This window comes from Trachemys scripta, chromosome 5 (assembly GCF_013100865.1).
Source record: "Trachemys scripta elegans isolate TJP31775 chromosome 5, CAS_Tse_1.0, whole genome shotgun sequence".
NCBI classification, from domain to species: Eukaryota; Metazoa; Chordata; order Testudines; family Emydidae; genus Trachemys; species Trachemys scripta.
In genome coordinates, this window is record NC_048302.1 from 14,078,373 (window position 1) to 14,106,286 (window position 27,914).

Genomic DNA, 27,914 nt, shown 5'->3' on the forward strand with positions numbered 1-27,914 from the left:
GATCGCCATATTTGGGGTCGGGAAGGAATTTTCTTCCAGGGCAGATTGGCAGAGGCCATTGGGGTTTTTCGCCTTCCTCTGCAGTGTGGGGCACGGGTCACTTGCTGGAGGATTCTCTGCACCTTGAATTTTTTAAACCACGATTTGAGGACTTCAGTAGCTCAGACATAGGTTAGGGGTTTGATACGGGAGTGGGTGGGTGAGATTCTGTGGCCTGAGTTGTGCAGGAGGTCAGACTAGACGATCATAATGGTCCCTTCTGGCCTTAAAGTCTATGATTCTATTATTTTATTTTACATAGTCTGTACGTAATCTGTAGTGGACAATTATCCATATTAAAAATGGTTAGTGTGTATTAGCTTATGAATGGGGGGTAGTAAAGGTATATTGCAAATCTTCCATTTCATCTCCGTTCCACTTGACTTATTTTCTGCTAGGTATACAACACTGTCATACAGAGCTCCTGAAATGATCAATCTTTATGGCGGAAAGCCAGTTACTACCAAGGCAGATATCTGGGTAAGTGATGTAAAAGGTGGTCTAATTCTTGTAGAATTGTTCTGCTTTATTAAAAGTAAAAAATGATAAAAAGGAAGTTAACATCTCAGAAAATACAAAGTAAAGGCTTTGCAGTGAGCGAATAAGGTGTGGCTTCTTGCAACAGAAGTAGTGTGTGGGAAATGGTGATAAAGGGAAATAGCTGTAGAGAATGGTTTTGTCTTTTCCTACAGAGAATTATTGGCATATGTGATATAGTGTAAAAAGGGGAAGTATTATTTAGATAAGTATTTTTTTTCTTTAGCCTACTAGTACAAAATGTAGATTACATTAGTATTTTCCCTTGCTCTCATTTCTGTTCAGTTGTTAACAATGGCTTCAATAGAAACCTGTTTATAGTATTATTTAAATAAGGCAGACTGAATAGGTGACCAACAACAATGCATTCAGCCATGTCAGTGATGTTTGGTTCAGTTTGAAAAACAAGATTTCATTATCACTAATGATTGATATTTAGTGAATATTTGCAGAGTACATTAAAGATGAAGAGTGCTATATTTATTGATTATTATACTATATATAATCACAGGTTTCAGGGTAGCAGCCGTGTTAGTCTGTATCCTCAAAAAGAACAGGAGTACTTGTTGCACAAGTACTCCTGTTCTATAGATAATCAGCATGCAAAGTTCAGTAATAACCAGCTGGACATAATTTGAGCGCAAGGAGAAAAGTAACAATGAGAAAATAAGGTTTGTAATACAAAAATAAATATTTGTGATGAATGGCTGGTACTGTTTGTTAAACATCTTTTAATTGCTAAAGAAACAAGGTGGATGAGGAAAAAGCGACAAAGGATCCTGTGGCACCTTATAGACTAACAGATGTATTGGAGCATAAGCTTTCGTGGGTGAATACCCACTTTGTCAGATGCATGTCATGACATGCATCTGACAAAGTGAGTATTCACCCATGATCTCCAATATGTCTGTTAGTCTGTAAGGTGCCACGGGACTCTTTGTCGTTTTTTACAGATCCAGACTAACACGGCTACCCCTCTGATACTTGACAAGGTGGATGAGGTAATCTTTTATTGTACTAACCTCTATTGGTGAAAGAGACAAGCTTATGAGCTATGGAGAGCTCTTCAGGTCTGGAAAAGATATGCAGAGGCCACAGCTAGCCCAGGTCAGCTGAGTTGGGCTGCGGGGTTATAAAATTTGCAGTGTAGATATTTGAGCTCAGGCTGGGCCTTCAGATCCTGTGAGGGGGGAGACCCAGCTCTGAGATTTGATGCCATGGGTTCTTTATCGCAGTGTGTATCCAGAGAGTTGTAGCTAAATACAAGGTGGAAAAGATTTTGTTTAACGCACACTCTAAGGACAAGTCTACGCTACAAAATTAAGTCAACCTAAGTTAGGTTGACGAATAGCAACCACAGTAATTACTGGGGCTTTTCATGTCCACACTATGTCCTTTGTCAGCAGTGTGTCCCCTCACCAGGAGTGCTTCCACCGACCTAACTGTGTGGGGCTTTGGGGGGGTACTGACAGCGGGGGCTCTGGGGCTGATAGCCTGAGCTGTCGGCCATGCAGGGCTCGCCGCTGCAGCCCCATCCCGCCCAGGGATGCATGACCCAGTATTTACATTATTATGTAAATAATGTTGTCTGCATGGACGCTGTGTTGCCCTATGTTAACCTAAGCACTATGCCTCTCACAGAAGTGGAGTTATTAAGTTGATGTAGTGGGTGACTTATATCAATGGGAGCTAAATTTTAGTGTAGATCCTTAGAGTAAGGTAAGGCAGCTTACCTTGACTTAACTCTGTAGTGTAGACCAGGCCTAAGAGACCATTTTAAGGAGACTTGGGCACATTAACACCTCTTCAGTCATAGGACTGTATGAGTTCATTTGAGAGCGTAGTGATTGTCTGGTTTCACCCACACATGATGATACCCGTATAGGGTATCATTAAACAATTAAGTCCATACTTGATGGGGACCCCATCTTGAAAAATCTTTTGTGAACCCTCTTTTCTGGCCTTAAAACAACCCCCCGCCGACTCACCAAGCTCATCAACAGAAGCAAGCTCCCCACAGACCAGGACACATCAACTCCTAGTGGCACCGGCCCTGCCCTGCCATAACAGATGCAAAACCTGCAGAGTTAACTCTGCTACTAGGATGATCATTACCCACCATAACATACCTTTTAAGATCAATGTGTCCTACACATGCCTATGGCAATGAGGTGTACCTCATTCAGTGCACTAAATGCCCCAGTAACAACTGTATGGGTGAAACCAGACAGTCATTACTTTCTTGAATAAACTCTCACAGTAAAAGTTGTAAGACAAAAACATAACATTCATGGGCCAACACTTTTCACAAAACAGGCATTCCATATCTTACCTCTCAGTCCTCATTCTCAAAGAGAACCTGCATAAGATGAGCCTGGGAGCTAAAGTTCATAACCTTGCTAGACACCTGAAATCAGTCTTAATAAAGACACTGGATTTATGGCTTATTACAACAACCTGTAACCCTCTACCCTCCTGTTTTTTTGTCCTATGACTGCAGGGGTATTCACAGGTCACTTTACTTTGAATAGTCTCTTACAATATGTGTTAACTACTTTATGCTAAACAATCTTTTCCACCTAGTATTTAAGTGTGATGCTCTGAGTATCTTTCCGAGACTGTAAGAAGAGCTCTGTGTGGTTTGAAAGCTTGTCTCTTTCACCAACAGAAGTTGATCCAATAAAAGATATTACCTCACCCACCTTGTGTCTCCACTATCCTAGGACCAACACTGCTACAACGACACTTTTAATTACTAAAAACACAGGAAATGAAGAAAGGGTAAAACTGATTATTGTATGAAATATAACACTTTCATTGTCAACATATGTAATACGTAATGAGGATTTAAGAACTTTTTCAGATTACTGAAATGGGAGAACTCCATGATTACTTTTCTTCTACATGCCAAACGGGTGCATCTTGAATAGATTACATCAAAAAGTTTATGGGAAAATAACATGAGTTCAAAGACTCTTACTTGACAGATTAGATGGTGGTTCTCCACATGCAATTTCTCTTTATAAACACATATTGGAACTGTTCATCTGAATTTAAAAAATAGATTTTTTTTAAAATTAAAAAACACACATAAGTTTCCTCTCTGAATTTCTTTAAGTTAACAGCTTTGTTGCTGTCTGGCATATAGTTGGTGGGACAAAAAGCACTTGTAGAACTGCTTTATATCACTTCATTGCTTACATCCCAAGTTATGTCAATGGAATGTTAACGCAAAATGCTACCATGTTCAATGTCTATGCAGGCATCAATAGTGACCAGCATTTCAGTTATTTATTAAATCTAGCTTTACTTTTTACACTAGTTTATTGCCATCTAGACTTCGCAATGACAATACTTTTTTTTCTTTTTCTTTTTTTTTATAGGCACTTGGCTGCTTGCTGTATAAACTTTGTTTCTTCACACTTCCCTTTGGGGAGAGTCAGGTTGCTATTTGTGACGGAAATTTTACCATTCCAGACAATTCCCGATATACCCATAATGTACATTGTTTGATAAGTAAGTAGCTGGGCAGTACTTAAAATTGTTTTGTGAGAGTTTATTAGACCTTACTACTAGTGACCTTCCCTACCTGCAACATGCACTTATAGTTAATGTCCTTCAAATCAGTGAATTTGAAGGTTTGGTTGAACATAATCTAACCTTGCCCTGACACCACTTTTAGACCTTTTGTTCTAGTTTCAGAAGAGTCCTTATCTCCACTGTCTGAGAAATCGAAGTAAATCTGTGGTTTTGCTGGAGAGGAAAGGGGGATCATTGCATTGAGGAAATGTTTTGAAAAGGAAAATTGTCTGCTCCGATGAAGGGGGAAAAAAAGTTTCCTTTTAGTTCTTCTTCGAGTGCTTGCTCATATCCATTCCATGTAGGGATGTGTGCTCGCCACCTGCACTAATGCTGGAAGTTTTCCCCCCAGTGGTACCCATAGGGGCTGGCTCTGGCGCCCTCGGGAGTCGTGTGCATATGTGCCAGTATAAGGGGCGACCCCTCCCCCTTCAGTTCCTTCTTACCACCAGTGACGGTGCTGGAATGCTCCTCTTGCATTAGCAAGCGGACTTGACCAGTGGGGGTTCTAGTTTTCTTGTATATACCTGTAAATAGTAGTAGTTTTAGTAGTTTCTAGTATTTCTTAGTGGTTAAGTGTGACATAGATAGTCCCCGGAGGGACTTGGTCTAGGGACAGGGCATACCCTGGTCCCCGGGCTTCAAGCTGTGTGAGCGGTGTAAGAAGCCTATACCAATCAGCGATCCATAAATCCATTAAGTAATATAAAATTATTAAAATTTTTCTATAAAAAGGCATCCCTGTCTGAGATCTTTCACCTTCCTCAAGACCTTCCCTGCAGATCTCCTCACTTGTTTACAGCGTCTCTTCTCCTCCTTGCTGAAAACTTACATTGAGGACCAAAAAAATAATTTTTTTTTTTGATAGGACAACTAACTATATCTATAAAACTTTCAGCATTGGTCATGGTGTAAGAACCTAAGTAATACGTAGTGTCTTCAATAAAACTAGTTAACTGTGCCAGTCTTTTTTTAAATAATCAGTTTTGAGCTACCACCCCTTTGTGAGGAATTGTGAGTTTACTCCTGAGCTAACTTAAAAGGACAGAACCGCAGATAGGTTGGAAAAAACTTACGTTCTTCGAGTGCTTGCTCATATCGATTCCAATTAGGTGGGTGTGCACTGCCTGTACGATTGTTGGAAGATTTTTACCCTAGCAACACTTGGTGGGTCGGCTGAGACGCCTCCTGGAGTGGCGCCCCTATGGTGCCAGATGTATGCCCCTGCTGACCCAGCGCCCCCTCAGTTCCTTCTCACTGCCCATGACGGTCGTTGGAACTGTGGAGTGCGGCTTAGCTGATCTCCAGTTCCCTAGCTCTTAGCTCGTTTATACTTGTAGATAGTTTTTATAGAGTAGTTGTTAGTAGTTTCTAGTTGTAGTTGAAGTTCTGCATGGTTTCCCTGGGGACTATTATAAAGGATACTCATGCAATATTTGCAAGGATACTTTTGCAGCAAGGAGCAAGAAATGCATTTCTTTTTTTAAAAGAGTGTTTATGGAATACACTGGTAATACCAAAATTCTGCAGATACCCATAAAACCATGCTGAGATATAGCACAGAATTTCCCCTGCACTTCCTTGCAGTGCTCCTAAATATAGCCCTATTTTGCTCTAATCAATTTAGTGAAGAAGCTACCATGGACAGAAAAACAAACAATTTTAAAATTCTGGGGGAAAATCTAGAGTAATTATTATTTAAGTACTTGAAATGTACCTCTACACACACACTTTTTTTTAAAGAATAAAAACAGTGCTGCCTTCTTTGTAGATAAAGCAAGGTGTATTCTAGAAAACATTGTCCATCTAGACCAGTCTTAAATTTGTTGATTTGCTTTCTATCTGGAGAAAGGTAACAAAAATATGAACAGAACTATAATCAGAATTAACTCAGAAACCTTGCTGTGCCCACCAGAGATGAGGAAAAATCTCTCGTTTGAAAGTTGCATTTAATTTGTTGCAATCACTCTTTCAAATCCGATCTATTTAATTCATTTTTCTTAGGATGTTCCTTGATTCCTAGACTCAATGTTGTCATGTCTCAGTTGGTTCCCCAGGTTGTCAGTAAAGCTATTACCCAAAACTGTTTGATAAAGCCTGGGCTGATGCAAATTATACTTTTAAAGTTTCCTGAAATGGCCTGGCTATAAACTTCTTGTTCAGAATTTAAGGAAGATTTTTCTATTTTTAGAATTGTTTCTGTATTTGGCAACTTGTTAAATGCTGAGCTCAGTATGTTGACTTCACTGACAAATTTCTGACCAATGTGTCCTTTAGTAGACTGTAATTTATCCTGTAGTCTTGGTTCCCACAAGACTACAGGTGATTTTGTCATGTATTTAGCAGGACGCTAAAATCCAGGATGAGTCCAAATATGCCTCCAAATCCTTCTGAGCCATAGGCATCTATCTTCTTAACCTCCTGTTTGTCAAAAGCTTTGTTGTGACATCTCTCTTTCAGAGGAGGGCTGCACACAGTTTCTTCTAGCTGCAGTATATTACGTCTATTAGCTGGGGGACTTAATGGAATTGAGGTCCTAATTGCATGCCCCTCCCATCCCCCTACTACTTGCAATGCCTGAAACTGTTCTTTCTGAGGTGCTTCTGATGCCATCATTTCCAGCACTTTTGCGCCAGGCTAGGATCATGCTGGTGGTGACACTGCAACTTTTCCATCCAGTCTGACACTGTTCTTGTCATCTTGTTTAAATGGTATTTCCCCAGCCTTTTTGACTAAGCTCTTTGATTATTGCAAATATGTGAAATGAAGCTAGACCTCATTTTTAGGGTGAAATTTGCTAATGTTTTACTATAGTAGTGTCCAATCTCTTAATCCCGAGGGTCAAATGTATTTCAGAATGATCAGGTGTCTACAATCAATATTTTGGGGCTGAATCTCTGCGCTGTTCTCTTTGCATGGTTCAGGATTTACCATGATGTAAGAAAGTCTGCTAGCTCTACACCTGTGCTAGCTCCTGCGGAGAGGGAGGCATAGCTCCTGGAAAGGGGGCATGTGAGCGGTTGGGGTGGACACTTGAGTTGGAATGAACACTTGGGCTGTGCCCAGTTGGCGTATTGTCCCTTGGAGACCACAGCCAGCTGACATAAGTTGAGGCATTTCCCAGGGCAAAGAATTGGGGAGCTGTAACAGGGTGGTATGTCTCAACTTCTCCTGGTCTGCCCTGCATGGGAGAGGAGAGTGGTATTTTGCTTAGTGTCTCCTTCAGCTCAGGCAGAGCTAGTGAAGCTCTTATACAGCCCTTTCTGGGGCTTCCATAGGGAAGCCGACAGTGGAGCAGCCAGAATTTTTCTCTCCTTGGTGATGTGATGGAGTTAGAACTGCAGCAGGGAAGGGACAGCACAGCTCAGAGCACTCCCACCTCGGAGCTGTTGTAAGGGAAGTAGCATGAGACTGTGCCCCCGCCTCCTACCTGAAGTGATGGGTCTGTTCTGAACACTTCACTTTGTAAAATTGCACTTGTTTAGAGAACACGTTTTTCACTTGTAGTCAAATACCATTTTTTCTTAATGTGGTCCCCCTCAAGGCCAACAGCTGGAGCCTAGGTCACAGATGGGACACGACTAGCTTAGTGTCTTATAAATATCATGTATACAAAATCAGGCTTATAAATTTGTCCGCTTATTCTTTGTGATTATCATTTTCAGTGACAAATTGAAGCAAGTTAAAAGTATAGGATGCAATGTGTAGGATTTCAGGCATGGCTAGACTTACAAAATGAAGTTTAAGAAACCAATTACTGTTTAGCGTAAGAGCCATACTTTTAAATATAACTCTTTGGTTTCCAAGCTGCATTTCTTTGTAATGTATAAAAGGTAAGCTTTTGTGCAGTTATAGATAGGTTTGCTTGCTCATATTTTTTCTTTTAATCAAATAAGTGATTTATTTTAAAATCTCAAAACACTTAAGTTTTTCATACTCAAAATACTTTCCTTCTTGCTTTGTGTAGAATACTTTGGAAGATTTAAATTGAACTTTTACTGAAATGTTTTCCCTTCATATTTGAACTTTTCCTTGCTTAAAAATGTAGGATGGATGGATGCTTAATTCTCCAGTGCATTAGGTGTTTCCGTATTTATATTTATTATACTAAATGCATTGCATTCAAAACTAGTTAGTTACATGCCATTACTCTCTATAGTGAACCTAACTATTTGTGATAGTTTACTGATTGAATCAGTGATTCTCAAACTTCATTGCACCATGACCCCCTTCTGACAACAAAATGTACTACATGACCCCCTGAGGGGGGACTGAAGCCTGACCTCTGCTGCACAGGACTGAAGTTCTCAGGTGTGGGCTTGGGTCCCGGGCGGTGGGGCTCAGGCTTGGGCCCCAAGCCCCAGTAAGTCTAATGCCAGCCCTGGCAACACCATTAAAACGGGGTCATGACCTACTTTGGGGTCCTGATCCACAGTTTGAGAATCACTGGATTAAATTGAGTGTACTTCAGAGTGAATTATTGATTAACATTGTTTTTAATAATGCTGTTTCTGTAACTGACGCATGGATTGGTGCTGGTATAAAATCCACTTTTTTTTTTTAATTAGTCTGCATCTAATAATTTTAACATTCATATAGAATAATATACTCATGAAATGGCTGGTTATGTGTCAGTTCAGAAAACATAACTTGTGTTCAGAGATGGAACTTGGTTATGTTTTGAGTGGTGTGTGTGTGGTTTTTTTGCCTGGGTCCTTTAATTAAAAAAACAAAACAAAACAAAAAACAGTTGCTGATTCCAAATGCAGCGACATTTACACATCAGCCCAGCTGTGACGCCGTTAGTTGGCTCAGTTTTACATTACTGTGTTTCAGAAAATGCTTTTCAAGAAGGCTGGTACTCCTGAGTTGTTTTCATTCTAATAATGGAGAAGAAGGTTTTGAAGACATAACTCTGATCTAGCTGGTGGAGAGACTCAGTTTTCCTAAAATACTAATTACTTTTTTTTTTTTAATTTATTAGTGTAGCGCTTTTGCAGTTTGTTTTATAGCATCCCTAGCAGTCCTTACAAGTCTGCTGTTTAACTGATTCAGTTGAGCTTCAGGACTGGTAATGTAAATTTTCTACTCTTCCCATTCAAGGAAAAGAGTAAAATATATAGTATAAACCGCATACTCTTGGCAATAGACACCATTCTAACTCAGTACTTGTCTGAAAGAGGTAAAAACCACTTTTTGAAATGAGTAAATTCTAAATCAATTGGCAAAGTAGTTTAATTCTCATTTACTCTCATTTGTAGTATGTTGTAGGTAAATTTTCTTGAATTGCTATTAGAGAAATTTTAATCAATCCACTTTTACAGGGTACATGCTTGAACCAGATCAAGAACGGAGACCCGATATCTTTCAAGTATCTTATTTTGCCTTTAAACTTGCCAAAAAGGAATGTCCATTGTCCAATATTAATGTAAGTAGTCTTCTATTTTTCACATCTTTTGATAGATTTAGTAAGTGTCCTTCAATATTGTCAAAAGGAGTTATTACTTTTAGATCAAATCAAGTGAGAACATGTCTAATGTTAACTTTTTTCTTTATAAAAGTCTGTCCCCGTGCTGAAAGTTCTGGATCTGATAAATTTCAAATAGATTGTGTTGACAGAATTCTTAGCTTGTTAAACTAAAACAAAAAGGAAAACTGCCTTAGAATCTTCTGTATAGCACTAATAAAGAAAGATGGCATGGAAAATAGCTTCTGACACATCCTGATAAACTATATCAAAGTGTAATGGTACTTTCAATGAACTGTACTTTCCACACTTTTTATTTGGCTAGGCCTCGGGAGGTTAGACTAGATGACCATAATGGTCCCTTCTGACTTTAAAGTCTATGTCTGTCTATATAAAATACATTTTAAATTGTTCCTACTCTGTTGATTTTTCTCACAGTAAGTTCAAATTTCAGAGTTACTACATGAGGTAATGAGGACAAAAGGAACTGATAATTTCGAACAGAGCTTTGATTTAACTTTGTATTATTAAGCATCCTTAGCTATTTCCATCCTTGGCAGGATCTTACCTACCTACAGGGAAAATGGAATAGCCTGAGATTTTCTCCTCAGCCCCCTTCACCGTATTTCTATATTTCTCTAGCATTTGTGGAAAAGATATAAAATCTCTTAATTCCCAGACACAAACTACATTTAAGATTGAGTTAAGGTTGAGAGGCCATAACTAGTAATGTTATAAGGATGGAATAATTATTTCAAAACCAGGCATTCTTCTTGAAGTAGTGTCCATATTGGTGCTCTGCTTCAGTTGTGCATATGGCTCTTGAGCCCTTTGATCAGAGGTTTTTCCACTACCTGTGCCTGTTTGACCTGCGTATGTGCCCTATACCACCTCATGCCAGATTTCGAGGCTATATAGGGATGCTTGCGTGAACCACCCTTAATTCCTTTTCTGCCGCCTTGGCTAGAGAGGGAGCTCTAGTGTGCCTGCCTGGAGCGTGCCTTGGCTATTGTGTATTCTTCTTATAGTTGCGTGATAAGATTGGTTAGTATGGTTAGCTGTTAGTAATAGTACCTGGATGACTGGCTACTCGAGGGCCATTCTTATGAAGCTATGCTATCTTCCACCCAGACAGCCCTTGCTCTGTTCCAAACGTTGGGTCTTGAGCTGAAAGTAAGGAAATTCATATTAACCTTCATAAAGAAGATACAGTTTATAGGGGCTTCATTGACAACCAGGGTCTACCTTCCCTTAGACAGGTTCATAACCGTATCATGTTTGGTACAGACAATTCAGGGAAGTTCTTGGACTACTAGAAGGATACATGGCAACTTGCAGTTTTGTGACCAAACATGCATGGCAACGTCTTCACTACTTTTAAGGCTGGCTCAGAATGACCTGTTTCTGGGCAGACGCACCTTGGACAAACAGGTGATGGTTCCTCTACAATCGAGGAGCTTCCTGGATTGGTGGAAAGATCAACTCAACATCTGGATGGGCATTCCCTTCTGTTGCCCAACTCTGTCACTAACTTTAACAGAGGCATCACTGTTGGGTTAGGGAGCTCATCTCAATGCTCTCATGACTCGGAGCAGATGGACAACACAGGAAACCAATCTCCATATCAATCTGTTGGAGTTCAGGAATGTCTGCCTCCATTTCCTGCCTCTCAGAGGCAAATCAATCAAGTCATGATGAACAGTGTGTCCTGCATGTTCTATATCAACATACTATGGAAATGGTGCATAGCTCATCAGATCTAAATGTTGGTAGTCTACCTCCTGGGCATTCAGAACACCACAGCCAATGTTTTCAGTGGACATTTGGCACACAGCTATGAATAGGAACTAGATTTTCAAGTCCTCCAAAAAATTTCTAAAATGGGGTCTGCTGAAGGTGGATCTCTTCACCACCTTCGGGAACAAGAAGTGCCCTCTTTTCTGCTCATGAGGGGGCCTGAGCCATCATTTGAGGGTGCGGGGGGGACGACACCTTTCTTCCTTTCTAAAAGAATAGCGTCAAATTTTATCCAAATGTAGGTTTTGTTTTTTGTTTTTTTTTAAATCTTTTATAAAGCGTATGGCGAAAATAAATGTTTCCATGAATTTGTTTGAAAACTCCGAAGGAAACATTTTAAAACAAATATTCTCTGCACTCTGTGCAACTCAAACATAACAGCGTTGTGCTTGTACACGAGAGCCTGAAAGTTAAACTGACTTAGCTGACTTCTATTCAAGATGAGAAAGCAAAAAGCAGTCTATATAATGGTCTATTTTTTTTACATTGCAATTAATAATCTCTGTGACGGATTCTCCCTGGGGTTCCACCAGGAACTGGGGTACCACTGAGCCCCCTGACCCAGCAGCCTGGGCTCCCTCTCACACTGTACTGCTGTGACAAGCTGCAAAGCCCTCCTGTCTGCACTTTCACCAGTATTCATACAGGCAGGGACACACCCAGCTGCAGTTACGTGCAGGCTCTCTGACTAGCCCCTGCATAGGAAGGCTACAGCCAAGGCAACTCCAGCTCCCCAGGCACGCACTCTCTCTGGCATATATACCCAAAATTATACTGTCTTGAGCTGCACAGGGAACTCTGTGAGCTTACGCTGTAAAGTTTCCCCCCTCCCTCAGTGTGGAGAGGAATATGCAACCGCCTTTGCCCTTTGAGCTATGATTCCCATACACTTCACTCCAACTCACTGGTTAAGATAAAACAAAAACAATTTATTAATTACAAAAGATAGATTTTAAGTGATTATAAGGGATACCAAATAGATCAAAGCAGATTACCTAGCAAATAAACAAAAAACAAACAAACTAAGCTTAATATACTAGATAGATTGGATATGAATTAGGAGATTCTCACCCTAAGAGATGATACAAGCAGGCTGCAGATTCTTTAGGGGGCAAGCTGCACTTGCTTTACAGCTTGGAATCCCCAGGTGTTTCATTCACAGGCTAGAAATCCCTTTTAGCCTGGGTCCAGCACTTCCCCCAGTTCAGTCTTTGTTCCTCAGGTGTTTCCAGGAGTCGTCCTGTGTGGGGAGTGAAGAACAGATGTCACTCCCTGCCTTATATAGCTTTTGCATATGGCGGGAACCCTTTGTTTCAAAGCCTGGTTCCCAGACCAGTCTGTGGGAAAATACTGACATCCCAAGATGGAGTCCATCATCATGTGGTCTGATGACATGTCCTTGTAGAGTCATAGCAGCCATTACTTACAGGCTGTTTGGAGCATTCACAGGAGACTCACCAGGGAGATAAGCTTCTCCTAAAGCCTATTGTTTTTTCCTAATGGCCCACTGCCCTGAATAAACCCTTCTCCACCCACTATCTAGAAGATTGAAAGCATCTTGTCTAGTGGGTGTTACCTGGTGTTAGTACATTTGAAATACAGATAGTCAATATTCATAACTTCAGATAAAAAGATGATGCATGCATACAAATAGGATAATAATCAGCAAATCATACATTTCCAATGACACTTCACATGACTAATGTACAGTAATTATGCCATAAAGCTATCATAACATCACTGTGAAGAATATGTGGTGCAGTGTCACAATCTCTTTTGTAACATAGGTAAGGAAACGTTTTAATACATTTAAACCTGATAATGTGTGTTTAACCACAATATTGAGCCAAAGTACTCTCTGGTGCTTTATTTATAAATTAAGATCTTCTCTTCCCCACCCCCCATTCCCCACCCCTAAGGAAGCCACAGTAGTCCTCTTCAATTTGTAATAACTTTCGGAATTTTATATTTTAATTCACATGTGTTTTTTTCCAAAGAATTCTCCTGTCCCTTCAACTCTTCCTGAACCCATGACAGCTAGTGAGGCGGCTGCTAGAAAAAGCCAAATAAAAGCCAGGTGAGCAAAATTAATGTAGAACTTTATGGATTCTGATTAGATATCTTACAGCAATTTTATGTACCTGCCGTTTTCTTGTATGTTTGGTTAATATGCTAAAACTCACCTTGGTACCCAGGGCTTGTGTCCATATGAATTTTTTAAAAGGTCAATGTTTTTAGCAATCTGAGATGCTAATTTTAATAAGCGCCAAATAAACGTTTACGGGCAGCTCAGTATTTGAAATCTATCTGGGTTTACCACACAAACAACCTATTGTCCTGCTTCTAATTGTACAGTGAACCCATTAAGACAGTCTGCTGACATTTTCCTCATCAGGTAGGATCTCTGTTTTTGAATGCAAATGCCCTTGTCTTCATTCACTTTTTCTTGATCCAATGTTAACATGAATAAAGTATTCAATAAAGATAGTTATTGATTAAAAATGGAAAACATACAAAGTGTAAACAACTTGATAAAACTTTAAGCCAAACTAATTTGTATGCCAACGTCCCTGACTGAGTCTTAAGGGGACTGCAAAGGAAAACAAGGGTTTTAGTCTCTTGCTGCTTTATAACAACACACAAAGATTTAAAGATTTTGTTTTTGTATTTTAAAATATCAGGAATTCCAAGTCTTGCCTTCTCTATTTTTTTTTTTTGCTGGAGGTGTTCTTAGTGATTAAGTGCACTGAAATGGGAGCTTTCTCACTCCCTTAGTTGAAGGGATGGAGATTTGACTCTTCAACAGAGAATTTCTCCCCACAAATTTTAACAAACAAGAAACCAAATTCAGAATTTCAGTTTGATTAAAAATCCCTTCTGTTCTCAACTGCTCATATTTCACTTCATTGGTATTTGTGATGACGTACGAGACATACATTGTCTTCAACCGAGAAACAAGTTAAAGAAGCCCTCAATGTTTAATGTGTTTTAAAAAAAAGGCAAAAGCCTCTTTTGAAGAGGCAGAATTCATTCACAAAACATGTGTACATCATCAAGAAGCAAAAAGGTCACAAACTCTGTGGTTCTTCCTGTGTAGGTCACATGCACATAAGTTATTGAAATATATTTTCTAAAAGCATGTATGCATTTTTCACCTGTCTCCCTGCTTCTATGCCCTCATCAGGGACCAGATTTTGAGAATATTTTATTATGATAAAATGTCTCTCTAGCATTGGTTTCTTTTCACAGAATGAAAAGATGGGGCACATTGATAGGATAACTTTTCAAAAGTTCCTAGTTGACTTGACTTAACCTCCTGTGTGCCTAAGTAGCTTTTGAAATGAGGTTAAGGTTCACTCCTAAGTAAATTTGGCACTTTTGGAAAATTTTACTTATGCTCTGGCAGAATATTGCATTGCTATAAGTGCTATAAAATTCCCTAATTGCGAAATAGAACTAGAAATGACTGAAGCTCTAGAGTCTGTAGATTTTTGACCACCATGAAAAGAGAAGAGCGGATTCTTGCTTTTAAAAAAATCTTCTATCATCTCCTACTTTTTCTATATCACGGTGTTGAGTTTCTGGAATATTCTGTGAATGATCATCATGGTGCAATCACAGTAATTTGCTCAAACTCTTAAACAGTTGCATTCTGTCATTAAGCTATGATCAATATATGTCTCAAGGAAAAACAGAACATTTGCACTTAGGAAGAATGAATATTAATGATGTTCTTGGTCTCCTTGGAAATGTTGTTGCATGGGCCCCCTCTTGTGGTACCTATGGACATTTGAGAGTTTATATGAATGAGTAGGCAGGTCTTTATGCTTGTTCTCCATAAGTAAGATCAGGGGATTTTCAATGTCTTCAATATTTTTAGAAATCAAAACCTAGAAATAATAAAATGTAAAGGTATGCAAAATGGGGCTAAGATATTACTAAACAATTAGAAGATGGGCTTAAGGGTATCTTGAATAAAGCTGAAGAATAGTCATATACGTTGAAATGTCTTCTCTGGAAAATTCTTCATTATAGAATAACGGATGCTGTTGGACCAACAGAAACCTCAATTGCACCACGACAAAGACCAAAGGCCAATTCAAGCACTGCCACTTCTAATGTGCTAACTATCCAGAGTTCAGCAACACCAGTAAAAGTATCGGTTCCTGGTGAATTCGGTAACTGTGTGCAAAAAGGTAATTCACTCAAGTTGAAGGACTTGAATATTAATCCCCCCTGTGCTTCCCCCCCCCCCCAAAAAAAGGGGGTGGGAGCCAAGAAGGTTTGTTCTATTTTTCCATTGTTTTTAATATTGGAAATCCAAAGTCTGTGTAAGTCACTTTGAACCCAGAGGTAGCTGTTATGATCAGTGTCCTGGAGTTCTGAGCCATCTGGGTAGCCCTAATTGCCTTCCTACCTTTTCTTCAAAACTTCACCTGACAAATAGCACCTCTCCAACATAAACAATCAAAAAAGCACACGTTCATCTCTCCTCTGTCTGGATTGGAAGCTATCAAGCTCAGTATGTTGTGCCATCCACACCAGATAACTGAGATGGCAGAAACAACCTGGTAGATGTCCTGAGCAGACAGTTGGTTGCCACTCATCAGTGGATTTTTGCATAGATCCATCATAGAGATGAGACTTGGGGACCCTGGTGATAGACTTGTTCACCATTGATGTGAACACCAAGTGCCAGAACTTTTGTTCCAGAGGGAGCATGAATCTAGGCTTATTGGGCACCTTCTTCTGCAGTGGCCTCTTATGTGCCTTTCCAATTCCCTGGATCCCCCAGAATGATTTCCAAGATTGAAAGGGACAAATGAAGAATTATTTGTAGCTCTGTATTGACTGAGGCAGTTCTGGCTTAAAGATTGATTACAAAAGTCCATCCAGACTTTGATCCAGCTCCCAGACTGCTTGAAGCTGATCTACAACCTCACAACCAGATACTCCGCCCAATGCAAAAGTCACTTTAGCCTCCCAAAGACAGCATAGCTGTTAGCTGGTTAACTAGTACCATGGACAGAAACTGCTCCCTTCAAGTCCAGAAAATCCTAATACAGAGCAGGAAAGCATCTACCAGAAAAACATATTCATTTAAATGGGAGACGTTCTTGTTGCAAGCAGCCCAGCATGGTCTGGACCTTGTCCAGGCATCTGTAGTGAAGGTCCTCAATTACTTACTGTACTTAAAACAGTCAGGTAGGTCTCAGAGATTAATAAAAGGCCAAGCAGCAATCCAAGCTTGCAATCTGCCTGTAGAGTATTGCTTAGTCTTGTCACCCCCGAAGGGAGCGCGCGCGCCCTCTCTCTCTCTCTCTCTCACACACACACACACCCCTCTCCTACTGCCTAGGACTTCAGTTTAATCTTCCTAAACCTTGTGGAGCCTGCATTCAAACCTCTCCTTGTAGCACCATGGTTATTTTTTTGTTCTGATCCCTGCAGTAAAGGGAACAGAAATTGCATGAAAGTACCCCAGTGTCGAAATCTCCAGTGTAGCCAGCATATATTTCTCCTTCACCATCCTCTCTACAGACTGTGATGCAGAAGGCATGTTGCAGTGAGTGGCTGGAGTGCAATTATGTGGCACAACTGAAAGCAACCCTCAGATTGCTCTAACTGGTGCAAAGAATCAGGGATATTTAATAATGAGAAGTTGAGAACCAACCACCTGTATCCTGGACTTTCCCGCATAACTGTGAGGGAGGGAAACCATTCCTGGCTGCACTCTCCTAGGCACAGGCAAAGGCAGTCAAACTCCTATCCAACTCTCCATAGAGCTCCTGTCCTGTAGATCGGTCAGATTTCCTTTTCCCCCTGCAAAGCAGTAAATGGCCAATAGGGGAACTGGTGAGCAGCTGCAACAGACGTTGGTGGCTGTGCACTCCCACAGTGATCAGACTGATTCAGGTGCTTAATTTGAAAACTGGCAGGATACTTATGAAAATATATTTTAAATTGGTAATTATTTCTTAACCCAGTTGCTCTCAAGGACCACTGCTTAAAGCTTTGATCACATGTGGTCCCAGGGCACAAGTTTTATACCACTGGCCTAGAATGTTACATAGTGCATGAGCTACCTAACTTCATCTTACTTAGACAACAGTGTATAGTACATTACTAACTACTTGCCTAATAAAGGCTGTACAGAGAGGACTCTCTGGACTGGAGAATCTGGCCCTCTGTGTGTGTGCAGTATATTGCAAATGTTTGTGTCAATATTCTCTGGATCGTTGAAGATACAAAAATATTTTTCCCTAGCTATTTTTTTTAAATCGTAAGTAGCTATAATGTGTGAGGAGATAGATTTACCTTGATGCATGAAGACTTCACGTACCTAATTTGCCAGTATGTGGAGTGATCCACAACAAGCAAATACATATTTTTCCTAAATGGATGAGTTATGCATCAAGGTATATTCATTACATTAAGGAGTCAGAAGGATACAAATGGAATACAGGGGACTGTCTGTTTCAATTTCAAGTTCCCACTCACTGGAATGTTTTGGGACCTCTGAGCATTCTCAGTAAAAAAGAGCCCTCGAACCATCTGACAAAGACCATAGAGTCAAATCATAAGAGCAAAGGGAGTTTCACACATGACTCAGGCTGGAGGCATGAAATCTTAGAGTGAGAATTCTGCAAGATATCTTCAGAGAAATAAAATTTAGCTTGCAATTCTACTTCTCTAAGGTTTCCATTTCCCAAACTGGTCCAGGAAACTCTTAGGGCAGGTCTGTGCTACAAACTTGAATTAGTGAAGACTTCTGGTGAAGACACTGTGAGCTGACTAGAGAGGCAAGAGCTGTGTCGGCAGGAGAAGCCCTCTGGCCGACATAGTGCTGTCTACGTGGGGGGCTAGGGTCCATATAATCTGGATTTTTCACACCCCTGAGTGATTTAGTAATACCGCAGTAACTGTGTACTCAGACTTAGAAAACAGTTTGCAGTAAGAGTGTTAAAATAAAAATGTGATTGTTACTGACAATTCTGCCAATAGACTTCAGAAATACATGAGTTAATAAAATTCTTTAAAAATGTTATAGGAACCATCAGACCAGGAAATGGACAAGAGATCTTGTCTCAAGGGACCAATCAGCACCCTCCACAACAAAATAGAGTACTGCAGCAACTGCAGCAGGGGGACTGGAGATTGCAGCAACTGCACCACTTACATCAGCAGCACCAGCAACAATTACTTCAGGATGCTTACATGCAACAGGTACAGGCTTATTTTACTACAGGAAAATGCCATGTTTAAAAATAATTAAATGTGAGTAAGCCCACTTTTTAAATTCTATATTTCAATTACACATGAAAATTTAAACTTTTCTACTACTATGGGTGGTTCTGCCTCTTTCAGGCAGAGAGCAATGTGGGCTGTTTTATTTCCCCTTCATCCTGCTTCTGTTGCATAACACTCTCTTTTTATAGTTACATTCTGTGTTAACCAGTTGCTATTTCTTCCGCCTGCTTGAACTTGGATCCTAGCTGGATTTTGACTTAGTACTAGGTGTAAGTGATGTGATGTGTGAGACACCCTTGCATTCCAACAATCTAGGAAAACAGCATGATACTGGCAACGCCTGTCAGCAATAGGTTGTTCTCTAAAGATGCCATCTGTGTAGGATTCTCATTCTGTGGTTTTGCCTTGTCAGTGTAAAATTCCCATAGCTGTTGAGGTTTTTCTGACCCTGGAGGGTAGCAGCAGTGAGAGCAGAAGACAGATTCCCCTCCCCCCGCCCCCCCCTTTGAATCCCCCTGTAAATACTACCTTGCAAACATTATGATCCCTTTTTTGACCATGGTCAGCAAAGCTGTTCCCTTTTGGTGACTGATTCTGCATTGCTCCAGCTTTTCTGTTGACACTGTGTATCAGTGGTCCCCAATCTTTTTCATCTGGCAGGCGCCAGACGACGAGCCACAAAGGACCGTGGTGGTGGATGAGCATCCGCCGAAATGCCGCCGACAAGCGGCAACATCAATAGGCATCACCGCCGAGAAGCAGCGTCATCCAGAGGTGTCGCTGCCTAAAATCGCTGCTTCTCGGTGGCATTTCAGTGGATGCTCGTCTGCCGGCCAGTACATGGGCACACTTAGACGCCCCGGCGGGCGCCATGGCGCCCGCGGGCACCGCATTGGGAACCCCTGCTGTGTATCCTTAAAAGACGTACTTAAACTTGTGTTCTGTTGAGTATGGCTGCCTACGTTTCCTGAGGATCACATCATTTTACTTGTACTGTGTGGTGCCTAAAACACGCTTGAGGGTGAGTGATACAATAAATAACCATCTGAGAGGGAATCTAAAAGAGCAACCAGGTTTGTTCACTTGCAAAATAGACTAACTACTGGCCCAGTTTTTATATCTTGTAGTACCAGAACAACGTGTTTTAAAATGTTGTTACTGCGTTTTACTCTTATTTAACTGTGGCTCTCCTTTATTGAAAAGGCTGCTTATAGATGCGTTTTTTTTTTTTTTTTTTAAACAAGCTGTTTAAAATCATTACTCATTGAGTTGTTTTGGTTAATTTTTTCAGAAATATCTCTTTCTTTCTAAATGTAGTATCAACAAGCAATGCACCAGCAAATGGTCCAACAACAACTTATGATGCAATCTATGTACCAACAGCAACCGTCCCCATCCCAGTATCCTGCCATGGTATGTTGCCTGTAGATGCTGCTATTCTTTATTTGATTAGTTGATATGCTGTACAGATTAATTGCAATGTATAGTAGTCTTAATAGGTATCTGAGTTGCAATAGACATCTTAAATATTGGGCAGTGAATCATCTAATTTGTTTCCCAACATGCTACAGCTTTCAGTGCTAACAAAATAGCGCATGTTGACATGTTTCTCTGTTCATATCTGTTAGCTGATTTTATAATGAGCACAATTTAAAGAATGTGTAGATTTGTTTTAATACTGGGTTACAATTAATGCACACTGCATGAAACACTGCGGTGTAGTTATTTACTAGCCTGAGAGCTATTGGGTTGATACAAGAGTGTAGGCAGATGTTCAACATCTAAAGGTTGGTAGAAAAGGAAAGCACTATACAATCCAATATTTGAAATAAACTTTTCAGGCCAAGCCTTTCAAAAGTGGTTGCTTAAAATTGGGTTCTTAAGTGGCCTGAATAATTCAAGTGCTGAAGCTCCCTTTCAGGCCCCATTGTACTGCTACTTATCACAACTGTACACACAATTAGCTAACAGTACAAGTAGCTTCTGCAGTTGCATGCAGTCATATTAACTGAACACTCATTTTGAACACAATTATGGAAGTCTGGTCCTTAAAGACAAAAATAGAAAATAAAGCACTACAGTGGTCACCATTTAAAATATTTATAATTTTGCTTTTGCAAGTAGATACTGAAGTATAGCATAACATGCATTAATTTTGCTTGCCTTTGCCAGTAAATATTTTAATGGCGACAGTTGTATGCACAAACGTGGCTGAGTTAACATTACTATTAGAACCTTAACTTTCTCAGAGTAATGTTAACTTGGCTACTCAATGCATACTATTATGCAACATCTCATTTTCCGGTTTTTACTTTCTATATTTGTTCATAAGTTAATATTCTGAGTATGCCATAAAATATAGGATGGGCACCAGAGCAGAGAGAATTTTTCACTTGCTTATGATAAAGCATTTGAAATCAAGTATATGTTACATTGACTGAAGTTTGTTTATATGAAATATTCTAGAATGCAGTTTTTAAAATATACCTAAAGCCTTGAGTAAACTTTGATATTTTTTGATGTTTAAGTTAAAACCTTTCCTTTATTTACGATTTGATGTATCATGATTTCACTAAAGAGTAAATGTTCTTACATAGTATGTGTGCTGCAGTATGTAGGTACATCATGGTGGAAACTTTAAGCTCAGAATTTTTCTGCTTTAGAGAGAGCTTTTGTACGTGGTTTGGTCTTTTCTTAGCAAGATGGAATAATTTCCTATTTTGCGGTATGCAATCCCTCTGGACTTAAAACCATCTTTGTAGTCAGGTTCTATTTCATTAGACTTATGGTTTAAACTAATTTTAAATGTTTTTATTTTTATTAATAGATATAATATTGTCGGTTTACTCCAGCTTGGCAATGTAGACATGGAAAAATAATTAGCCCAATCTAATTAGTACACTCTCTTATCTCTGACATAATCAGAGATTTTACTCCCCCATCAAAATAGATTTATCTGGGTACGTGGGCAACTATAATTTTTGCAAGGATAATTTACACCAAGATTACTAAAATGAACATTATTCAGCATTTCAGCCTTTAATGGATATAGTAAAACATAACTTGTTGACAGCACATACAGTACAGCATTGTAAGCACTCCTCTGTGCTGCCATACAGTGCCCTCAGTAAACACCTCTACCCCGATATAATGCGACCCGATAGAACACGAATTCGGATATAACACGGTAAAGCAGCACTCGGGGGGCGGGGCTGCGCACTCCGGCGGATCAAAGCAAATTCGATATAACGCGGTTTCACATATAACGCAGTAAGATTTTTTTGGCTCCCAAGGACAGTGTTCTATCAGGGTAGAGGTGTATTGAATGTGTGTAATTTAAAAAAAATAATTAGTAGCAATGGAAACATTATATATTTAGTTTGATTTTTTTCATTCTCCAACTCATGTGTTTCAATGAGTGATTTATTAAACCAGCAATTTTATTAGTAGTATAAGTGCTCTAATATTGGTTTCCTGCAGTTTCAGCAGGAATATGTAACTTTGGCTTTGCCATAGCCTGCTGGTTTTTTGGCTTCCTCCTAATATATTAATTTCAGACAAGCTGGGTGAGGTAATATCTTTTATTGGACCAGCTTCTGTTGGTGGAGGGGACAAGCTTTCAAGCTTTACAGAGCTCTTCCTCAGGTGTGGAGAAGGTGAAGAGCACTGGGAAGTTCGAAATTTTGTCCCCTCCACCAACAGAAGTTGGTCCAATAGAAGATACTACCTCACCCACTTCATGTCTCATATCTTGGGACCAATATAGCTACAATAACATTGGAAACTATGATGAGAGAGTCATATTGCAAGTCCAAATACTCTATAAGAAGCAAAATGAAAGTGGCCTGTTTTTATGGCCAAATGAATTCTGGTTACTTTATAATGGTGAGTATCTTCCTCAGGTGCAACAATACCAGCAAGCTCTCTTACATCAGCGGATCCTTGCACAGCAACATCAACAGCAACCTCAACATCCACAGTCTCCTGAGTATCTTACCTCTCCTCAAGAGTTCTCACCAGCCTTAATTTCCTACTCTGCATCACTTCCTGCTCATGTTGGAGCAGTGATGGATTCTCCTTATACGGCCAATAGGCAAGTACACATATTGTTGAGATAGTAGTGCCGGAAGCCCTAATTGACTCGGTCCCGTTGTGATGGGCACTGTACAGATTCTTGGCTGGTCCTTTCTCAAAGAGCTTATGCTTCCTTCACTATTCCGAAATTTATTTAAAATGTGTCCTACAATCTGCATTCAACTTGATGCTCTTTATATTGGAGTGGGGTGGGGTACTTCTCTGGTTACTCTGATTTACAATCAGTTCAGGTTCTGCTACTGACAGAACACACCTTTCAAAGCTGCTTGCTTCTGGACTAACTTCACTTCCTGCCTTGGTTGGTCATGGGCTAAGTTGCTCAGATATTGAACTTGACACCTGCTGCCATTTACCATTCTGCTATCTGTAGGCAGGATTAAAACCTTTTCACATGCTGCTTCAAGGTGTGCGTATGTCATGATTTGTTATTGCATGTTACTTGTGCACCCCACAACACAAGCTATGTCTTAAGTTTCTTTCAGTTTTCAGGCCTCAACTCTAGGTGCACCCAATGTAAACTTTTCTACTTTATTCACTATGCACTGGAAAGAAAAGATAATTTAAAAAATCAGCTTCATTTCTTAAATTTGTTATGATGGAAATATGAATGAGGCTGCAGCTAAAATATTTTCAGATTACTTACGAAGCTGAGATTTTGTTAAATCAGTTTTCTGAACCAAACAGACGTAGATTGAAGGGTAAAGGAGAGAGCTTTTATGGTCAGATGTGGGTGGGGGTTGTGTTAAATTAGGCTGAATTTGGCACCATATGGGAGCCCTCTCCACAGATGTAAGATCACACTTGAGACTCAGTAGCTGAAGGCAACACTCAGATGACAGGCAAAAAATTTCCTCCTGACCAGTAGCAAGAATCCAGAGACTATATCAGATAGAGGCATAATCTGCACCTAGGACAGCTATGCTGTTAGAACTCAGAAGTAACCATGGCCTGAGGTTTGATAGGCTTCTGTGAACCAGATGCTTCTCAGAAGCCCCAGGGAGTTCAGCAGGAGATCACTAAGGTGAGGTGGCCCTCCAGATATGTCCCAAATCCCACAGCTCCAAATATCACCAAGGCATTGTCTGATGAGCCAAGATGAAACTGACCACCACCGACAGGATGGGGGTAGAAAACAGACACCAGCGAGAATGTAGGAGACCTTACTAAAGACATGTCCGTAGTTTATCATCTACAACCAAAGTCCTACGTAGTTCTGTTACCTGTCAGGCAAGTTCACAGTTTCTTAGCAATGCAGGTCCCAGTTAGTGCCCCACCCTCCCCAACCTCAATACCTTTTCCCCCAAGGTGACTGACTTTCCTCCAGCCCCGTCCGGGGCAGTTTTTCCTCTTGACACTCCTTCAGCTTAGTCTTCTTGGTGCTGCTGATGTTGCTCTTCCTCCTCTCTGGAATAAGCTGGGTCTGGCTTGTATAAACCCCAGCCTCCTCCCACTCCAGCAAACTCTGAAAATAGTAGTTAATTGGAGTGGGCTTCTTGGGTCCTTTTTTCTCTCCCATGTGAGAGTTCACTCGGTCACAACTTCACAGCCCCTAAACCGCTGCAGCTTAAAACAGAAAATCAAATCAAAAGGAAAATACAGACCACAAAACACCAGAACATTGACGAAAAGCTGCCAATCCTTTGAATTTTTGGGGTTTTTATAAGTTGTGTCAATGGTAGATACTGGTGAAAGTTAACCATGTTTGAAAGACTTCAGGAGTGGATTTTTCTCATCCTTTTTTTTTTTTTTAAAGGCCTTGACTGACTGTTTTGTTTTCATTGTCCCAGTATATTTCACTTCTACCTATAAATAAAAGTTTCAGTTCTTCTTTAAGTTCGTGCCTATGGATGCTCCACCTTAGGATGTGCCTACGCTCTCGATTGGAGACTGCAAAGTAGTGTTCAGAGGGCTGCTTCTGTTCAGAGCTGTGCCTCATGCATCAACCGAGAGGATAAAAGGAGGCATGAGCCTTCTGCCCCTCAGCTTCCTCTTCTGAGCTGCAGGAAATGAATGGAGTGTTCTGCTGTCTTCAGGTTTCTGCCATTTTTTTTTCATTTTGTGAAATCCTTATTTATTTTATCTATTTACTTAATTATCCCCTTTTCTGTTTTTGTTTAGCACATTTGTGCTCCTGGGAGCAACGGAGTGTTTCCCTTTCCTCTCCTTGGACCTTTCATTTATGCCGGAGCACAATCTGTTATACTTTAAGGATTTAACCCCTCCCAGACCTGCCACAGGACTTTTCCCTGCAGTGACAGACACTTGAGTTGCCTGCGGTGTTTCGGGGACTCTTGCATCCCTTCAAAGTGTAAAGTGTGTTTGGGATTCAAAGACAGGTCCAAAAAGACAGGGAAACTAGACTAAAACTCCTGCCTAATGAAACATACTCTAGTTCCAGAGGGGTCTGCTCCCCACTCCTCTGTGTTGGCCTCAACATTGCTGGCTGCTTTGGCCACCATTGGAACTTTGGTTGCAGCTCCAGAAATGATGGTTTCAAAGGGAAAAAAAGCACACCTCCTCAGCCAGGCGGACGAAGAAAAGAGGTAGGTCACCCCGTATGATCCACTCTCAGGAGACTTCGCATCCCCCAGAGGGTATGGCTGAATCTCTGACTGAATCCAGGACTGAGGTTTTTGTACCACATAAGAAGCCCCATATAGACAAGCCCTCTAGCCCCAGAGCACCTACTGCAGTGGCATCACCTGATCCTTCATGGCACTGCTGTATACACAGGGCTATCATGCATATATCGACACTGGTCTGTTACCACAGTTCGCAGATGGTTGAAGACCCTGCAGCTTCCTCAGTACCGCAACAATCTCCATCTCATCAGTAGGCATTTCCGCCTCTGGTAACAGCCCAAGTCTTTATTATAGGCTATCAGAGGCCTCCAGCTCCTAGATTTGGAGGCCCTTATAATTTCTGATGAGCCGGAGTCTCACTGTTGAGATCTGTCAAAGCTCCCTCCCTGGCACCATTCAGACAGCCACAAGTTGACTCTCCTAAGTCGCCAGCCTTTAGAACTGGCTGTGTTACCTTGAGGTTTCATTTGTAGCTCAGGAGAGGATTGGTCAGACTCAGAATTTTGGTACAGGAATTCTTCCATGTACTGTACCACTACACTCCTATGAGTCCCTCTAATGAAGAGGATTTTGGGGTACCTACCAGACATTGTAGGTCTAGAGAGGCCGATTATCATTGAGAAGGCTGTCTTTTTTTCTTGGGGATAAAGGATCAATACCTACCAGTACCTTACTGTTCATGGGTACCAACAGACAATTCCCTCACTACTTCGGTACCGGATGATACATAGGAGGGACAAGAACCTCAGGGGATCTCTTCTCCTTCAGTCAGATCCTCTTTATTTCTGGACCAGGTGGTAATATCACCACCACCTTCCTATGCTGGTGACATCAAGACCTTCCAGGACTTCATGCAGTGGCTGGTGGGCTCTCTCCAAATCCTGCTAGAGGAAGTCCAAGAGTCGCATCATTCCTTGGTGGATATTTGGAATATCAATCCCCAAGGAAAGACTGCCCTGCCTATTATTTTCTCTGTCTCTTGCATGCACCCTGTGGCAAACACCTGCCACAATACCACCCACCTGTAAGCGGGCAGATAAGATATATTATATCTCATCAAGTGGAATAGAACACTACCTATCCCAGCCCTAATTCCTGGTGGTGGATGCAGCCAACGAAAGGCGCCATCAAGCTCACTGTAGACCTTCTCCAGTGGACAAGGGATCAAATGGCTGGACTTGCTGGGCAGGAAGAGCTACTCATCTTCTGCTGTTCAAATTCATATTGTCAATTATCAGGCCTTTGAGGCAAAATAAGATTTTACCACATACTCAAAATTTACACATTTTACTGGACACTTGCCACGAGACTAGAGAAATCAATTTCAGTCCATCTTGGAAGTCTAATTAGTCGCAAAAGCCTCTGTGCAGACTACCCTAAATGTCACCAACACAGCTCCAGGGCCATAGCCACAGCTGTTGTCATGAGAAGAGCATCCTGGCTCCAGGCCTCAGATTTTCTAAGAGAGGGGCAAAACACTATGGAGAGCGTCTCCCTTTAGAAGGACCCAATCTCTTCAGTGAGAATATGGACTCCTCTTCCTTCGTACTCAAGGATTCCAGGGCAGTTTTGCAGTCACTGGGGATTTAGGCTCCTACAATAAGAAGATTGTTTAGTAGATGTCAAACTGCTCAAAGATCCAGTCCATTCCAGTATCCTCAGCACACCTTCTGTAAGCCTCAGGAACTCTTCTTGGGCAGATACAAAGAGCAAAAAATGAGGACCCTCTCCACCCACGCACTTCTATTCAGTCTGCTCTTTCTAAGAGGTGGTTTTGACAACTCAGTCAAGAGCATCAAGTATCCCATTCCGCTGGATCTTCTCTTGTGCAATTACTTCCCTGTGTCCCTTTTGGAGACTCTGTCCCACTACTTACCTGCCCAGGAACTGCTTACCTCAGACAAATGGATACTGGAGGTCATCAGAGTTGGTTATTCCATCCACTTTCACTCCCCTCCCTCACTCCCCCTTACCTGTCCCTCCTCAGGGACCCTGCTCACGAGGAACTCGTAAGACAAGAGGTCCAATCCCCCTTGTCCCCCTCTGAGCAATAGAGCCAGTTCCACCAGTTTATCAAAAGAGACTTGTATTCCGATCTCTTTCGAGTTCCCAAGAGAGAGTGGGTGAGACTCAGGAATTTGAATTATGTCCTAGCACAGCACTTCAGAATGGTGACACTTGCTACTATTATTTCATCCCTAGATCTGGGAGACTGGTTTGTTGCCCTCGACTTACAGGATGTCTGCTTTCATGTAGCTATCCACCCATCCCACAAGCACTGCCTACACTTTAGAATAGGAACAGATCACTACCAATATTGAGTTGTCCCTTTCAGACTCTCTATGGCTCAAAGGATGTTGACAGAGATCCTCTCAGCGGTAGCAGCTTCTCTGTCAGCTCGATATTCCTGTACTTGGACAACTGGCTGCTCTAAGGCAGGTCACCCGAGGAGGTCCAGTCATCAGTGGGCTAGGCGTTAACCTTATTGTAATCTCTGAGCCATCATAGGAAATCTATACTATTTCTGGTTCAAAAAATAGATTTTATAGGGGTCACTTTAGACTCCA

At 40.9% G+C, this 27,914-nt stretch overlaps 1 protein-coding gene across 4 annotated transcripts in view; it reads left to right on the forward strand.

Annotated features, from left to right (window-relative positions):
• BMP2K (BMP2 inducible kinase) overlaps window positions 1-27,914 on the forward strand; it is a 113,418-nt gene that overhangs the window by 53,347 nt on the left and 32,157 nt on the right. For all 4 annotated transcript variants that reach the window (XR_004645951.1, XM_034772458.1, XM_034772459.1 and 1 more), the window contains 8 exons: window positions 438-519; window positions 3,960-4,092; window positions 9,480-9,583; window positions 13,417-13,496; window positions 15,455-15,615; window positions 18,471-18,646; window positions 19,988-20,083; window positions 22,573-22,763. Coding sequence is in view for 3 of the 4 variants with exons in the window: in XM_034772458.1 (XP_034628349.1) it covers window positions 438-519; window positions 3,960-4,092; window positions 9,480-9,583; window positions 13,417-13,496; window positions 15,455-15,615; window positions 18,471-18,646; window positions 19,988-20,083; window positions 22,573-22,763 (1,023 nt within the window). In the remaining variant the exon portion in view is untranslated. The remainder of the gene's footprint in view (window positions 1-437; window positions 520-3,959; window positions 4,093-9,479; window positions 9,584-13,416; window positions 13,497-15,454; window positions 15,616-18,470; window positions 18,647-19,987; window positions 20,084-22,572; window positions 22,764-27,914) is intronic.